This window comes from Apiospora hydei (assembly GCF_038363865.1).
Source record: "Apiospora hydei strain CBS 114990 chromosome Unknown utg000002l_segment0_segment0, whole genome shotgun sequence".
Lineage (NCBI taxonomy): Eukaryota > Fungi > Ascomycota > Sordariomycetes > Amphisphaeriales > Apiosporaceae > Apiospora > Apiospora hydei.
Window position 1 is genome coordinate 5,418,570 of NW_027117361.1, and position 16,435 is coordinate 5,435,004.

General features: G+C 55.4%; 9 protein-coding genes across 9 annotated transcripts; 4 read left to right on the forward strand and 5 right to left on the reverse strand.

Annotated features, from left to right (window-relative positions):
* Positions 1-497: 497 nt before the first annotated feature.
* On the reverse strand, positions 498-1,502 carry PG997_001744 (uncharacterized protein; the record flags this gene model as incomplete). The annotated part of the gene is made up of 3 exons (XM_066806059.1): positions 498-1,175; positions 1,257-1,316; positions 1,374-1,502. The coding sequence occupies 3 exons, from the start codon at positions 1,500-1,502 to the stop codon at positions 498-500; spliced, it is 867 nt and encodes a 288-aa protein (XP_066675832.1).
* Positions 1,503-2,148: 646 nt separating this feature from the next.
* On the reverse strand, positions 2,149-3,072 carry PG997_001745 (L-carnitine dehydrogenase; the record flags this gene model as incomplete). The annotated part of the gene is made up of 1 exon (XM_066806060.1): positions 2,149-3,072. One exon carries the CDS (start codon positions 3,070-3,072, stop codon positions 2,149-2,151), a length of 924 nt encoding a protein of 307 aa, XP_066675833.1.
* A 1,117-nt stretch (positions 3,073-4,189) lies between these two features.
* PG997_001746 (uncharacterized protein) lies at positions 4,190-5,287 on the reverse strand (the record flags this gene model as incomplete). The annotated part of the gene is made up of 4 exons (XM_066806061.1): positions 4,190-4,411; positions 4,483-4,721; positions 4,817-5,054; positions 5,138-5,287. The coding sequence occupies 4 exons, from the start codon at positions 5,285-5,287 to the stop codon at positions 4,190-4,192; spliced, it is 849 nt and encodes a 282-aa protein (XP_066675834.1).
* A 639-nt stretch (positions 5,288-5,926) lies between these two features.
* PG997_001747 (uncharacterized protein) lies at positions 5,927-7,055 on the reverse strand (the record flags this gene model as incomplete). The annotated part of the gene is made up of 2 exons (XM_066806062.1): positions 5,927-6,378; positions 6,470-7,055. 2 exons carry the CDS (start codon positions 7,053-7,055, stop codon positions 5,927-5,929), a joined length of 1,038 nt encoding a protein of 345 aa, XP_066675835.1.
* A 1,118-nt stretch (positions 7,056-8,173) lies between these two features.
* Positions 8,174-10,065, forward strand: PG997_001748 (uncharacterized protein; the record flags this gene model as incomplete). Its single annotated transcript, XM_066806063.1, has 8 exons — positions 8,174-8,206; positions 8,301-8,564; positions 8,621-8,663; positions 8,719-8,755; positions 8,865-9,107; positions 9,336-9,628; positions 9,875-9,962; position 10,065. Coding segments are annotated over 8 exons (1,002 nt in total).
* PG997_001749 (chitinase 18-9) lies at positions 10,045-10,845 on the forward strand (the record flags this gene model as incomplete). Its single annotated transcript, XM_066806064.1, has 1 exon — positions 10,045-10,845. One exon carries the CDS (start codon positions 10,045-10,047, stop codon positions 10,843-10,845), a length of 801 nt encoding a protein of 266 aa, XP_066675837.1.
* Positions 10,846-10,959: 114 nt separating this feature from the next.
* Positions 10,960-11,934, reverse strand: PG997_001750 (uncharacterized protein; the record flags this gene model as incomplete). The annotated part of the gene is made up of 1 exon (XM_066806065.1): positions 10,960-11,934. The coding sequence occupies one exon, from the start codon at positions 11,932-11,934 to the stop codon at positions 10,960-10,962; it is 975 nt and encodes a 324-aa protein (XP_066675838.1).
* Positions 11,935-13,315: 1,381 nt separating this feature from the next.
* On the forward strand, positions 13,316-15,055 carry PG997_001751 (uncharacterized protein; the record flags this gene model as incomplete). The annotated part of the gene is made up of 2 exons (XM_066806066.1): positions 13,316-14,091; positions 14,128-15,055. The coding sequence occupies 2 exons, from the start codon at positions 13,316-13,318 to the stop codon at positions 15,053-15,055; spliced, it is 1,704 nt and encodes a 567-aa protein (XP_066675839.1).
* A 373-nt stretch (positions 15,056-15,428) lies between these two features.
* PG997_001752 (uncharacterized protein) lies at positions 15,429-16,151 on the forward strand (the record flags this gene model as incomplete). The annotated part of the gene is made up of 1 exon (XM_066806067.1): positions 15,429-16,151. One exon carries the CDS (start codon positions 15,429-15,431, stop codon positions 16,149-16,151), a length of 723 nt encoding a protein of 240 aa, XP_066675840.1.
* Between the last annotated feature and the right edge of the window lie 284 nt (positions 16,152-16,435).

Genomic DNA, 16,435 nt, shown 5'->3' on the forward strand with positions numbered 1-16,435 from the left:
CCACGATAAAGGGATGGAAGTCTTTCTTGACGTAAGCAAGTCTGGCCTTGAAGAGACGGAATTCATGATCCCGATCTTTGGATTGGCTCGAAGTTTCTTTAATATGATTGGCCTCGTGGTCTGCTATAGAAGAAAGGCTCTTTGACCGTGACTAGACTAAGCCCGAGGTCAAAGGGGCCATGGCGGACTATCGACAAAGGAAGCAGATGCCTCACCTGTTACTTGGCCGTTCTCTACAGACTGTGCGGAAATCGTGCGGCTCAGAAGAACAATTTGACCAGACGTGACAGCAGACTGGCACTGTAGAACTATCACAAAATGACGGGGTGTATTGACATGGATGAGTCTATACGATCAATATCCGCTCCCCATGTCCAGAACAGCGGTTCCTGGTCACAAACCGCTTGCTTACCTGCCTATCTACACATCCCGCCTCTTTTCTGATATTATCTCCTTCCCACCCATGACCCCATCACCGTTCCTGCGTTCGGACCTAGCTAGAACCCAGCCGGCGCAACGCAGCTGGTCAACGACCTCGATGCGTCGGCGCCCGGCACCTCGTACACCACCGAAAACGGATCCCAGTCCGGATCTTGGTGCGGCGCGTACTCAGCAGCATTCACCGCGGCATTGGCTAGTTCTGGCCCGTACGCGTGCCGCGCGAAGGCGTACATCATGTCCATCCCCGCCGCGACTCCCGAGCTCGTCCAAACCTTGCCGTCGACGGTCCAGCGCGCCGAGGGAACCCAGGCGATGTTGTTGCTGTCTGACGACGCCCCGACGGCGGACCCGACACCCGTGACCCAGCTCCAGGCGGCCTTGTTAGTCGTAGCGCGGCGGCCCGCGAGTAGGCCCGCCCGGGCGAGCAGCACGCTCCCGGTACAAACTCCCAGAATGTAATCGGCCTGGTCAGCGCGGCGGCGCAGGAAGTCTTCGATCTCGCGGCTGCGGTGGTCGTCGGGGTCCCGCTTCACCAGCGTTCGGGTGCCCGTCCCGCCGGGGACCAGGATGACGTCCAGGGCTGGCGCGTCGGCGAAGGTGTGCGTCGCGGTCGTGCTTGTGCCCAGCATGTAGCCGAAGTCGGTCGGCGGCTGGCCGTGCGGGGTGTAGCGGGAGTTGACGGGGCCGGTCTCGAAGGAGATGAAGGCGACTGTCATTTTCACTTTTGCAGACAACTGGTGAGAAGTAGTTAGTACTGCAGTGCGGTTGTCGTCTACGAGTAAACCTTATCGCTTGGAACAAGTGCTATTGTGTACCTGAATGAGGATCTCCATGGGCCCATAAACGTCGAGGGGTTCAAACCCCGGAAAGAGGACCTGGGAATTGGTCATAAGCAGTGCCTTCGTATCTCATGGATGGACAAGAACACTGACGACTCCAAAAGAGGTTGTGCGCTTTGCATTGAATTCTTGCTCGCTGGTTAGATTCTGGCCAGCTACTGCTGGAAGCATCGTCATTGCTACAAGGGCAAACTTGGGAGAGACACCTTTGGAAAACTGCATCTTGAAAAACATATGAAGGTTGCATCAAGCATGTTTGCTGTCCGTTTCTTGAATTACAAGAACCCGTGGCTTATATAGGTGAGTGAGTACTACATTCAATATTCTGCGTCTGTCAAAAACCTCTCACTTCGTGGGTATGACACCGCCGTTCAGGGGCCGATGCATGGCAGCAAACCATTGCCAATTCGCAAGCAGGTCTAGCGCCATCCCTAACCCCTGACGTAGGCTGATTGATTTCTGTGATTGTTTAAGTCCGGTCTTATTTGTCAGGGATACGAGTACGGGCTAGTGCTGAGGTGAGCTGGTATGATTCAACCGCTGTTTTTGTGAATATTAATCTTCTTAGATACACAGCGTTAGCTTGCCTCGTAAGACTTGATACAGATTCCCGACATGCAAGCCGTAAGATTGTTTAAGCCTGCACTTTCTTGTCCTCTAGGGTTTATATCATCACAACTGGTTACGGTACAAGCGCATTTTGCTATTGGTATTATCTCATCTTAACAAATCCAAGTGCTTCTCTAAACGTCTATCTGTATATACAACTAACGAAATCAATCGCTGTCTAAACGCCCCTGATGCATGATCTCGTCATCTCTCTTCTCATTTGCGCACATGCGCACACAATGCAATACAATTCCAACGCTCACAAATGGGCCAGAGCGACACCAGTCAAGTCTCCGAGCTCCGGGAACAGCACCATCTTCTCTTTGGTCTGGAGGTCAATTCTGTAGACACCGCCAGCGAGATCCGCGACGTAGGCTTTTTGGTTCTTGTGGTCGACGCTCAGCCCGATGGCCTCGTGCAGGCGCCGGGCCAATATGTCGGACTTGACCGGCTTTTCAGCGGTGGCGCCCGCCAGCTCCTCGAGCGAGATCTTGTTCAGGCTGTTGCCCCGGGGCGGGTCGCCGCGGTCCGTCCAGAAGAGCGTCTGCGTCTCCTCGTGGATCTCGAGGTCGATGGGCTCGGGAAGGCCGCCCAGGATCATCTCGCGCGGCCGCTCCTCGGGCGCTGCAGTCTCGTCGATCTTGGACCGGAAGATGCGGCCGCTGTCGCCCTTGGAGGGGCCCTTCTGGGTCCAGTAGAAGCAGCCCCGGCTCTCGTCGACGGCGATGCCGACGCAGTGCCGCGACGTGTCGGCGCGGTCCGCGTCGGTCGAGCCCGTGGACACCAGGACCTCTCGGTCAGAGCCGTCCGGGTTGCAGCGCATGACCTTCATGCCCTCGCGGTCGCACCAGTAGAGCTTGTTGCTCTTGACGGCGAGCGCGATTTGCTTCGGGGTGAAGACGCCGACGTTGCCCGGGGGCACGATGACCTTGCGGTCGGAGCCGTCGAGGTTGGCGGACTCGAGGTAGCCGTCGTTGGTGGCCAGCTTGGCGCCCATGTTGGTCCAGTACATGCGGCCCGCGGCGTGGTCGATGACGATGCCGTCCGGGTTGTGCTTCATGCCGCCGATGATGGTCCGCAGGTCGCTGCCGTCGGTGAGGCAGGACTGGATGGAGCCGATGCGGTCCGGCAGCGAGAAGCCGGTGTCGAGGATGTAGAGACGCTGTTGCATGGCGGAACCCATATCGTACGATGGATGGTGTGGCAAGATGTGGCAATGCGGAATAAGGTATCGAAGGGTGAAACTCAACGTCTTATTGGTCTATTATTGTTCTGGGAGATGCAGGAGGTATGGATAGATCGCCAAATAGTCACCCCCAGTATCCCAACGCCCCGGACGCGGAATCCTTTAACCCCCCTTCTGCTGTCCAGAAAACGCCGTGTCCTCATGGCGCCACCCCGTAATCGCCGAAAGCGCAGAATATTCGTTCTGGCGGACCACAATTTTTCGCGATGGCGGTCAATGCCGAACTGACCCCGGCACTTCCGGTACCTGATTTCCAGAATGCTTGAATGCTGTTTGATGCTCGTGGTGGAGCCCCCTCTAAAAAAAGTCGACCCCCAGCGACAGCCCAGCGAGAGCCAGCTGCCAGCCCGGCAAACTTGCGAACCTCGGCCAACCCCGTCACGGACCCATCGACATCGAACAATTGTCGCGCGAGTCGTCGTTAGCTTCCCCTTAGAAAACTTATGTAATGACGACCGCGGCTGCTCCACGTGGCAAGGCGGACGGTTAGTTCCGTATTTGGACTCTGTTGAGTCTGTTCCGTCCCGGTTCCGCCCAAAAAGCAGACCATGATTGCCATACACCGCGATCCAACGACGACACCTCAGCGAACGCGAAATGCGACGCGAAGTGCATCGCGCGAAATAAGGATAGCATTCAGTGCCCGCAGCATATCTAATGCATTGGCGGGTATGATTGCTTGGGTCAGGACCGGCACTGCCGGATCGCGATCTACCAATGCACATCGCGAATCGAAACCAGATGGCTGGGCCATAATAGTGCAGGCTAATCAAGATTCATTAGAGTCTATCCAGATGTCGAGTTTAATTCCGCGCAATGTTCAATATGACATCAGCTGCCCGGGCTGCGCTCCGTATCCGACGGGCAGCCGACTGTTAGCCGATGGTAACGACTATGAAAGTCCAGAATGCTGCAAGAGGCAATTCTAGCTGTTTGGAAAAGTGAACGTGTAGTGGCATTTTCCGGCGCTGCGGTCTCAAGATACATCATATGTGTACTCATCCCTGTACTCATCTTGATGGGTAGCCTGCGCTTTCCTTCGCCATGTACGATATCACTCAGGAATCATGAACAAACAAAACCCTTCGGCAGGCTCAAAGTCCTCAATAAAAGAAACTGACATCCTTCTGGCCAACCAATATTCCTTCATGCCTTGCTCTTCTTCTTTCTGCTCTCCCGCTTGCTCTTCTTCCGCTTCATGTCTTCTCTCCATTTCTTCCCACTCTTCGTCCTCTTTCCTCTCTTCCTCCATCCTCTCTAGCTCCCTGTTCCATACCTGATATAGATTAGTATTCCACCGGGCTGTGCTTTATTCGTGCCGCATGGACGTGAGGGGGTAGACTGTACCATGAATTCTTCTTTCCAGAGATCGAAGAAAGTCCGAATCCGGTAGGTGCGCGCCAATCTCCATGACTCTGGGCCGTCTTCATATGCTTGCCATTCTTCCAGGCCTACATCTACATCTATGTCACCGGGATGCTGGGTAGGATAGTAATCCCCTGCACGGTCCCAGAATCGGACGGCTCCTCTCTCAGTATCGATCAATATGGTATAGCAGCGCCAAAGGCGATCAGTGGTCAACATCACTGCAAAGTATATTTCAGAATCAATGATCGGTAACACACTCGAAGGAACACGGAATTGATGGGGAGGATAAGTAACTGTCTATCATAATACTCACGCATATGCGGTGGAACTAGCTGCTCTTCTCTCAGCTCGCGCTCTTGGCGCATGCGTTCCCGTGCTGCTTCCCTCTCCTCGCTGGTCTCGGGCCACCTGGCGAGGGAGCCGGTAAACCTATCGAGATGGCTGATTGGAATCGTTTCGAATAAGAGCTCGGGCGAGTTTTGGCAAAAGTACGGGATGTGTCGCATGAGGTCCAGGACTCTATCGGTAAGACCGATGTACTGGCCGTTTTCCTGAGTTTGGCCAAGTTATCTCGGTTGATGGCCTCCCAGCCCTCGGGAGGAGGATATTCCAAGGAACAGAAAGAGTCGTCGACTTTGTTGTAGAGCTCGGCCGCGTAAGTCATGAGCGAGGTGATGGCGGCAACGGCAACTTCATGCGAATATCCTTCTTCGGCTACCCCAAGTATCCCAATGGGAGGGGCCTGAGGCCGGAGTGGTAGAAGCTGTGATTGAGGTACAGGCATGTTTTGTCGCGTTCGTCGAGATTGTAGGAAAATGCTTGGATAGAAGAGTGGAAGTATTGTTCCTAAAGACTTGGAAAGTAGGTGAATAAAATCCTTGCTTGGAGCTTGGATGCCTGGGCGTTACACTGTCGTTTTGGAACCAACCAAATTGCTGCCTTATTTCTGGCTCTCTTACCCCCTCTTCAAACTACACTGCAGGGTATGGGGGGGGCGAGCCAGTCGGCTGTACAGACCGCTCTATTGGGACTCGCGCCAGGAAACCCAAAATACCACCCAACACCATTAGCAAGCTAATAGCTTAGGTGTCTATGATCTAGGATCTCATGATGACTTCACAGTCCAGGTTTTGTCGGGGCATAGAAATAGTGATGGTGAAGTGACAGTTGATAATTCCCTTCCCCTGCCGTAGAGTAAACGCGCATCTCGTAGTACGCTGAACTATTATCGAGTTTCACAGTCTCCACTGAATGAATCACTTCGATGATAACACAATCCAAGATGTCGCGCACCATACCAGCTGGCAATCTCTTTCCTCCTCACGCCACAAGTTTTGAGTGGATTCTCCGGTACTTCTCTACTACTGGTCCTAGTACAGACTAGGGTCCCAATGTGTGGGAAGCTTCACCAAGACAAGCATCGTCATAGCTTTGCGCGGTCGTCATCAAAGGTCTCTCCATGTGCCTCTTGTTCGTCCTTGTCCTCGTTCTCACTTTCTTCTTCTTCCTCTTCCTCCTCATCCGACCTGTACAGGAGCTCCTTGTTCCAATTCTGTGATGGGTCAGCAATCTTCGAAACTGGCACCATAGACCTGGGAGGGAGAAAGGCAATGCGGTGCTGCTCTATGTCATAGCTTACCAGGAACTCCTTCCTCCAAAGATCAAAGAAAGTTGAGATACGGTAGATGGGTGCCAACTTCCACCCTTCTGGGCCATCCTCATCGTAGTCGTCGGCGTCCTCTTCGTATCCTAAGTCTGCAGGTACCTCTGTCGGGTACTCGTGGCCGCCATAGCGATCCCAGAACCGGACAGCCCCCAGCTCAGTATCAATTATAATGGTCCAGCATCGCCATGTCTCGCCGACGGTTAACACCACTAAGGAAGATATACACGTTAGCTCTGCTCCTTGAAGTACCTCATAGTGAGCAAGAGGGAGGCGGAATCAACAGCTTCCATGAAAGCTTACTGAAATGTGGTGGAAGGTGGTCTTCGTAGTTGTCCCTGGTCACCACTTTGCGCTCCTGTGCACGTTGTTTCTCCCGGTCGGTCTCGGGAGGTCTCAGGTCCGGGTTACAGAAGTATTCGTTGTGGTAGGCGGGGTGCGTCAACCACATGAGCTCGGGGTCCGACAACGTAAAGTACGGGATGTGTTTCATGAGGTTCAAGACTCTGTCGGTCAGTCCATTATTGTACTTGCCCTTCTCTTGCAGGATCTTGAAGTTGTCACGATTGAAGCCCTCCCAGCCTCCGGGGGTTGGGTAGGACAAGGGGTAGTAATCGCTGCCATAGAGCTCAGACACGTATTTCCACATGGAAGTTATGGCAGCCACGGTCGCATCGTGCGAATAGGCTTCTTCGGTTTCTCCTCTGTTGACTTCATGTTCGTCGCTAGCGGCAGCGCGGAGGTCGCGTCGGAAGGGACTGGTGCTGAGGTGAAGACATGTTGCCCTAGAGTAGGAAGCGAAACCTTGGAGCACGAGAATGTTGACTCTGGGAAACTCAAGCTGGGCAAACGGCATGCGAACCCTGAATTTGTGGTGGTGCGTTTGCATTGTCCTTTGCTGCCTTGGAACCAACCGAGTTTCTCCGTTATTTCTGCTATTCCTACTCCGCCCCTCCTCTCCAAATTACACTGCAGGGTAGGTATGCGGGGGCGGGCCAATTGGCTGTGCAGTTCTTTGTATTGGGACTCGGGCCGAGCGACCTCAAGGCCTTTTGACTTGATGTCACCCATGAACATTAGCGAGCCAATAGTTCGGCAGCTGCCCCTGATGTCTACATAACTCAGCATGAAGCACATGGCTCTGATTTGCAGCCCCCATCCTGCTGTAGAACAAGCGCGCGTCTCCTAATACGCTGAGGTATCTTGTTGGTTTTGATAATTGCTCCTGGAGCACTTCGATGATGACACATCATCAATCCAACGTCCTTCCGGGGCCGCTTGGGGTCGTTGCCGTTTTGTTTCAGGTAGGTTTAAAGGATCTCTGGTCAACCAACTTCAAGCGTGTCGTCAAGGATCGAACCAATGTGGTGTCCCAGTCAATATCAGTTTTCATTTCCAACAGGCTCATTGCAAGAGACCAAGCGCTGTCATTGACATCACAGCTTGGATCAATGCATCCCGGCATCCTCATCATGTGCTATAATTATCTCATCATCCGCGGGCTGCTCAAGACATGCAACTGGTCACAGCCCCCAGAACCAAGCGAAAGCGAAGATATCGGAGTTGTTGGTCTTCCTGGAACGTGATGCTATGTACTTCATCGGCGATGTTGGCTTGGCTTCAAACGGCCTAATATGTTACGAGTGCGGTCATCCAACACATCAATGGTCGTGAATTTAAAAGACCCAGGAGATTCTGCGTAGTTGAGCCATGCATCGTAGAAGTTTGCCGCCCATATGTCCTTCAGCCTTGTATCACATTATTCCATAGCAGCCATATACTCTATCGTTTTATCTGTCTCTTAGTGCCCTGCTCAAGTTTCTGGCACTATGAAGTGCTATTTGCTCCTCCTACTTGCACTGCTTCCCATAGTAACTCAGGCCAGTGGCCGTGATACAGACAACCAAGTCCTTACCCAGTATGAAATGCTAGGGCAATGTTTCTTCTATCTGGGATACAAGCGCAAAGGAGATGATGAGGTCGAACATTGTGATACCTGTATCAACGATGAGAAATCGTCTCGGCCTTGTAAAGGGTGGTGTAAGAAACAAGGCAAATCGGCTGACACTGGGGTAACCCATCGCCTTTCCTACGAATTACGAGAGCCTGCTGCTAATGTATCATACAAAAATAGTGCCATAGCTTGATGCCGACTTTGGAAGAAACCGACCCTGCGTTTCAGAAGTTTGACGATGATGGCTTCTTACACAACATCGGCAAGTGCTTTTGCACGGAAGATCTCAAACCAATACTTGATCCAATCATCAACGCTATAGCCGAAGCATTGCAGAAGCTCGGGGACATACTCGAGAAGATCTGTGAGGGCTTGTTGGAGACGGTCAAGCAGGTTGTGGATGTGGGTATCGCCGCTATTCCGGGAGGCTCGGCTGTAAAGGCTGTAAGCTGGGAGTTCGCGCCGCTAAGACGCTGGCTGAAAACGGAAAAACAACAGAGGACATGTTTGGTAACTGGGTTGGACCAGTTTGTGGCGATGCCAGTAAGCCCATAGATCCACCCCATTTACCATTGCTCCGCTATACTAACCATTAAAGGCTTCAAAGGATTTGACATCGCAACGGCCTTCCAGCAGTTCAGTGAGGCGCCAGACTCCATGGGGACCAGTACTGGCTGTTTTAATAAAAGGGATGCAAGAGGCTACCACCCAAGAAAGATCCCCCCAAGGCACCTAAGAAACCAGACGATCCCCCGAGAAGCCCAACACCAATGTCCCCGACAAGCCTCCTGCCACTGATAACAAGCCTCCTACTACTGACAACAAACCATCTGCTATTGACAGCAGGCCTACCACCACCAACGACAAGTCTCCCACTACCACTGAAGACAAGCCTACGACTACAACCACGGATAATCCGTCTACTACTTCCAGCACAACGGACTCGGATGCCTGTAAAAAGGTTGAGAAGCGCGCCAGACCTGGATGGTACGAAAAGGCAAGACTGGGTGATGTCGAATTCAGTCTCGACTGTAAGCCAAACCCGCCAACGATGCATGTGACGCAGACCAGGCCATCCATTGGGCACTACAGACAAACCATCCCACAAAAATGTCCGAGAGACTTGGCGCAAGCTTGTTATCATTACAGGTCAGTTTCACCAATACCAAACATATGCTATTCGACATAGCTCTTGACACAACTCTGCTTATGCAGCTCGGTTATGCAGATCCATGCGGCTACCCAAAGCATGACGGAGTTCGCTTGTGCCGAGACCAGGAGCGGGTACCGACTCCCAGGTAATGGGAACTTGAAAGCCACGGCGCTAGACCGTTGGGGCTCGACCGCTATTGCGACGAGAAAGGGGAACAACCAGCACTACTGGCCGTGGGCGCAGGGCTGGATACTCCGTAAGGACGAAGAGAAAACTGGAGGGCTGTGCGAACGAGATGAGTGGCCACCAGCCCTATTCTGGCCTGGCGACAACTATGCTAACAGGAACAACATGGGTGAGTGAACTCACTGCTGCCATCGTTTATGACGAAGCGCTTCTTTCCCCAAGATAATTTTCTTTAAAATGTCCCTTGAACTATTCCTTGCGACTATTATTGTTCTGGTCTTATACAACAACACCCAGCAGACGCTAAGTCTTCCCTGCAATCCAGCGAGTTCGTCTCAACCCAAAAGAACATAACAACAAGGCTGGCCAGATCTTCAAAGGCTTCTGCACAGATAACGATGCTATTACAACACAGCGGGGAAAGACCTACGAAATTCGCGACAACGTGAGGACAATAGGGGTGCCTGTCGTGAACCCACCTCGGATAGGGAATGGGAGAGCTAGTGAGTAACCCCTCCGATCCTCCACTAGCGGAGCGTGCGCCGAGACCTAAGTCTTAGACTGACGAGTTGGCCGGTAGCCATCATGTCCATTGTTTCGGTCAGAACCCAACATGCCGTCTTCAAGTTCGAGGACTGGGACAACCTCCCCGTGGACAATGCTTGGTACGGTCTGAGGGACAATCCATGTTGGCCGTCGGACTTGGCCCCGGAAGACCCCGGATGGGCGCTGCTCACCAACGACGAGTTCTACGAGACGCAGCACCAAAACCTGAAGCAGTACCGAGAGCTGTACAACGAAGCCCCCTCCGCTCCAGACCTTGAAAGACGCCCTCTTGAGAAGAGGGGGCAGCCTCCGTACCCATTCAGCACGATAAAGAAAGCCGAATACAAGGAAAAACAGTTCCATAACCCGGCCAAGAAGCTTTGGCATATCCCCGACGACTACGTAGGGGTCCTGCCATCCTTGAACTTCCCGCTACCAATAAAGCGTAACTGGATCAACGATACCGAGGAAGAGCCGGGTAACTACACTTTGCCAGAAAGTAGGAGAGAAAACATTGATATGGTCGACATCAAGAAAATGACCGTCGAGGACATCCACCTAACAGAAGACGAGGATCTCGAGCGTATGGATGATGCTCAAGTGGATGCATGGATGACTCGGTACTTGGAGCTGCTCAGGAGGCAGACCGAGACTTCCAGCAATACCTCGCCCCCGGTGTCGGATGCCCAACCGACGCCAGCTGGTCAGGCAGACCCAACACCGGAGGCAGCTTCTGTTGAATCTTTAGGATTTGAAGAATTGCCACAGTCGACGGGTTACATGAATTTCAATTTCTTTGGTTGTTTCTCAATTCTTAGGAGCAAGCGGGTATCACGGTAATTACATGGGTGGAGTATTGTCTTTTCTCCTTTTGACTTGTTTTTGCTCTTTTGGGGAATTCTATCCTGGTCTATAGGGTATATACCACTCATTTATAATTACTCAAATGACACTTCACCGCGTCTGCTTCTGCTGTTGCTCCGCGTACTCATCCCACTCCTTCCTTACATTCAACAGCTGGATGAGCTCCTCATCACGCTGCTTGGCCAAGTCCTGGAAGCTCCGGTCCCCGACCATCTCCAGGGTCCCGTCCACCCACTTCTTTTTGAGCCCGTCGTCCACGACGGGGTCCCGTGGCGCATACCAGCTCATCAGCGGGCCGAGCAGGTGGTCGGCCATGTGCTGGACGCCGCCGGGGCCGCCGCCGAGGTGGAACAGCGTGCTGGGGCCCATGACGCCCCACCGCAGCCCCGGACCGTTGGAGACGGCGTCGTCGATGTCCTCGACGGTGCAGACGCCCTCCTGCAGCAGGTACAGGGCCTCGCGCATGATGGCCGCCTGCAGACGGTTGGCGATGTGGCCGACTACTTCCTTCTGGACGTGCACGGCCTTCTTGCCGATGGCCGTGTAAAAGTCCATCATCCGCTGGATCGTGGCCGCGGAGGTCTGCCAGCCGCCCACGACCTCGACGAGCGGGATCAGGTGCGGCGGGTTGAAGGGGTGGCCCACGACGCAGCGCTCCGGTTTTGAAGCAGCGTCCATGCCCTCCTGGATCGAGGAGCAGGTCAGGCCGCTCGAGCTGGTGGCGATGATGGCGTCGCTGCTGAGGTGCTTGGCCATGTTGTTGAAGAGGTCGCGCTTGAAGTCGAGGCGCTCGGGGCCATTCTCCTGGACCAGCTGCGCGCCCTTGAGGGCTTCCGCGAGGTCGGTGGTGAAGAGGATGTCTTCGGCCTTGGCGTCGGCCTTCTTGGCCAGGCCTAGCCGCGCGAGGACGGGAGGGCATCGCGCACGAGGGTTTGTAGGGTTCCCTCGGCTGCCGGGTTGATGTCGAAGGCGGTGACGGTGAGGCCCCTGGGCCAGGAACAGCGCGGCCCAAGAAGCGCCGATGGTGCCGCAGCCGATGATGGCGACTCTCTGGATGTCCGACATGATTTTAGACAGATGAGAAGATTATGTTCGTGACTTCGTAAGAGTGCAAGAACGTGTCGTAAAGCAAACCAAATATTGTGGTAAATGGTTAGTATATCGAGTGGCAGATCTCCAGCCCTACGCTTCATCCATGTGTGGCCCAAGTTTTATATCCAGGGTGCACAGCGGGCGCTAAGAAAAGGGGAGACTTGGCATCCCACTATGATGTATGCGCTGTTCGCGCCGCGTATGTTGCCAGGAACCACTTCGCGTCCTTTTCAGAAGCGAAGTTCCCGAACTCGATAACATGATTGGCATGAAACAACATGGCGACAACGAAGCAGACCGAAAATATGCATGACTCGCAGAAGTTCGATGCAGGTTCGTCATGTGGAGAAAATGAGCGAGTGCCGGGAGATGGTCGATGCTAGTTCGCAGCTGGTTCCACAGCGGAAAGGAGGTGGGAAAGCTTTCCGCGATGGAGGGGCAGTGGCATGAAGAAATTCCCTAGCGTGCGTGCGCTTGCATCGTGGTTAGCTCTCAATAGATCGTCGGCTTTAAAACATGCGACCATGGAATAGAATTCTCCGCAGCCGTAACTTTGCGGTCTAGCTCTGTGGCAGTCTCTGCTAGTGCATGTTTGTTGCGCCTCGCAAACATTGTCCTGCCCGTCTTGCGGTCTGGGATATCATGAAGCCGGATGACAAACAACGTGATGGCGTGCGAGGGATAACTAAGCAAGGTAGCAAACACACCGCCCGAAACTCGCCCATTGATACGACGCTCGGCAGCAGCATGACGTCTAAGGCCGCAACATAACATCGGGACTCCCGAGGTTAGAAAAAACGGCCCCACCCTTTTGGGCCCCGGGACACAGTGGGGTTGGCCGAGAATTGAGGATCAAGCTTTTTAGTTTCGCCCTTGGCCAAAGTGACACGTACGTAAGCGTCTTGCAACGTCTCAAAACACGCCCTTCGGCTTTCTCGCGGTCATACTCATGGGGCGACGTGCCTCGGATCCCCGGATGAGATGGGACTCTCGCCTCTGCCTGTTTTCCCGGTCAGCCATTCAGGCACGAGACGGAGCGAGTTCCGCTCGTGGGGTTGGGTGTATTGTCATCTCCAAAGCAAAGCAAGAGGGCCGGGGCCTGATGCAACGATCGGAAATACCCAGTTATATATAGACAGCCCTATATAAGGCACTCCCCGATGCTGCTAGCTTGGTTTGGCCATCCTACACTAAACCGTCTTATATATTCAAGTCATTCCCTTTTTCAACAACATTTCTTGCGGTCTTGAATCACTGAGCCAAACATCCCCATCACGACATTCACAACCCAAGTTATCTTGAATTCTTTTTGCCCTCCTCAGATCAAGTCTCCTCGTGAGCCACACCCACCACCATGGCTGGAGCTACCAAGATCCCCGACGTCTACGGACCGGGAACCCACACAGACAAGACCTTCGTGCCTGTGCCGCAAGATACGGAGCGCATCTTCCGCATGCTCGCCGCCGAGACGCCCGGCTTCACCCAGGACGAGGCTCTCCTGTCCAAGGTCAAGTTCACCGGCGAGGACTTTCCCGTCATCCCGGGCCCCATCAAGGCCGTCTCCGTCGCCGCCGCCCTGCACGCCATGGCCGGCGTCCTGGCCGACGAGATCCTGACCCTGCGCGGCGCTGAGGACAAGGGCCGCCAGATCACGGTCAACACCACCCAGGCGGCCTTCTGGCTCGGCACCATCGCCGTCGCCCACGTCGGCGGCGACGACATCGTCAGCCTGGTCAAGCAGGGCAAGATGAAGTCCCTCATCCCCGACTGGGAGCAGGGCTGGACCGACACCCCGCTCAAGTACCGCGCCACCGCCCTCTACCCGACCGCCGACCCGGTCGTCTGGTACTCCCTGCACGGCTCCATGGACGCGCCGCCCGTGCTCAAGTCCATCGGCGTCGACCCGAGCGACGCCGCCGCCAACGCCAGCAACGAGGCCGCCGCCGCCCACATCGCCCAGCACACCAGCAAGATCAGCCCCGAGAAGCTCGAGATGACGAACCTGCTCAACGGCCTCTGCGGCAGCATCTGCTTCACCCCCGAGCAGTGGAACAACAGCTCCATGGGCAAGTCGCTCGCCGCCCACCCCGTCATCAACGTCAAGCCCCCTCTCGCCCCAGACCCCGACCGGTCCCGTCGCCTTCCCCGCTGAACCCCAACGACAAGCGGCCCCCTCGCCGGCGTCCGCGTCCTCGAGATGACCCGCGTCATCGCCGGCCCTCAGATCAGCACCATCCTCTCCAGCCTGGGCGCCGACGTCATCCGCGTCAACCCGCCGCACCTGCCCGACATCAACGTCCTGCAGCTGACCCTCAACGCCGGCAAGCGCACCATCGGCCTCGACCTGCGCAAGCCCGAGGACTCTGCCATCCTGCAGTCCCTCCTCAAGGACGCCGACGTCTTCGTCCAGGGCTTCCGCCTCGGCAAGATGAAGAAGTACGGCCTGTCCCAAGACGACGTCGCCGCCATGGCCGCCGCCCGCGGCCGCGGCATCGTCTACGTGTCCGAGAACTGCTACGGGCCCGACGGCTACTACGCCGAGCGCCCCGGCTGGCAGCAGATCGCCGACGCCGCGGCGGGCTCGGCCTACGTGACCGGCAAGTCGCTGAACCTGCCCAACAACGAGGCCGTGCTGCCCTCGCTGCCCATCTCGGACATGACGTGCGGCCTGCTGGGCGCCGTCGGCACGCTCAAGGCCCTCCGCGACCGCGCCGTCAAGGGCGGCAGCTATGCCGTGCACTCCTCCCTCGTCGCCGTCAACACGTACGCGCTGCGGCCCGAGGTTGGGCTGTACCCGCGCGAGGTCGTCAAGGAGTGCGCCGACCGGTTCCAGTGGGCCGAGATGCGGGGGCAGCACCACGTGCTCGACCTGCTGGTGACGGTCTGGGACGGCTGGAAGCGCGTGTTCGGTTCGTCCTATCTCGAGGAGGGCAGCGGCTGGTTCCAGAAGTTCGACAAGAGCGAGTTCGGCGGGCAGAGCCTCAGCCTGCTGAAGCCCGTCGTCGGCTTCAGCGACAAGGCCAGCACGCCCGAGTGGAAGACTCCCAGTCTGCCGTACGCAGCGCAAAAGGCGGCGGAGGTGAAGTGGGCGTAGAGGGTGGGTTACGAAGTTATGAGACTGTTTGGGTATACCAGAGCGATAGTTGAATTGTATATATGAAGCAATTTCATCTCAGACTGACCATGTAATACGATTGTGCCCTCATTATGTTGCTCAGCTTCTTGGCGCGGCCCGCCGCAACGTCGACCCAGCGCTTGCAACTCGACGACCCTTTCATGGCACCTTGAGGGGCTGCTCGCCCAGCGTCTTTTGCCGTTGTGTGCTATGCTACACTAGCGCTTCTGCCTAGATTGCCGATCTACACTTGCTTAGTGCTTACTGATGCTAGGCTTCCATACGAGATCCTCGGGACAAACCATTGTCCGGGCTGGGCACCGTGGCGCGCTTATGAAACTCTCCCCTCATCATGAATTTGGCTCTTTTGGAGAATGCGATTCTTCTTGAATTTCTCCGATCCACTTCATGTATCCAGGCGGCGAAAGCAACAACTCCGGTCCCCATTCCTCGTCTAGTAGCAACACGGCGCAAGAACGAGATTAGTCAACTACATCAAGTCACACACCCGAGTCCAAACTCTAGTCCAGTCCATCAACACCGCCATGCCTATCGACCTGACCCTACCCGCGAGCGCCTCCCCGCCATCGACCCCTACAAGGACCTCCCCGAGAACCTGCTCCCCTTCGCCCTCTACGTGCACGTCCCGCTCCCCGGCGGCGAAGAGGAGCTCGCCCGCATCGAGAAGGCCTGCAACAGCGAGACCGAGCGCGATGAAGATGATTTCGCGGTCCGGCGTGCCCCGCTCCGCCACGACCCGGCCGGCCAGCCCCTGCGCGCCGCCCTTACACAACATCTGGACCACCTGGCCCAGACAGCAGACCGCTTCAGCCCCTTCTATTTCGCCGCCGTCGTCGACGAGGACTGGGAGGAGGCCGGGCTTATTGTCGTCACCATGAACGACGAGTCCGAGGATGAGAACGGGAACGATGGGTGGCGCATTGACCAGCTGCGCGTTCCTGTCAACGATGTCGGGTTGGTCCTGGTCAACCTGCAGATCTCCAACGTTGGCTGGGAGGAGTTCAAGGAGCAGTACGAGGACGGTGAAGGTGATAACGGCGGCGGGTATGAATAAGCAGATGGGCCACACAGTATAAGCGGGGGAGTGGTTCCATGCGGCCCTTGAGAAGTACTGGGGTTTCGTGGGCAGCGAGCAGGTCTAGTTGACCCTCGGTCCCAAGACTCGGTCCATGAAACATTGATTACAACGAGGAAACGTTTCTGGTTTGATGGTTTTTGTTGCGGCGGACGGTACAGAAATTAGATGAATTTTGTTGGCCCGAGGCCATCCCTGGATCGACATTGCTGTGCCCCCTGCCGTTGCATTGCAGCGAGGATCGTTATCGTTCTCATCTAATC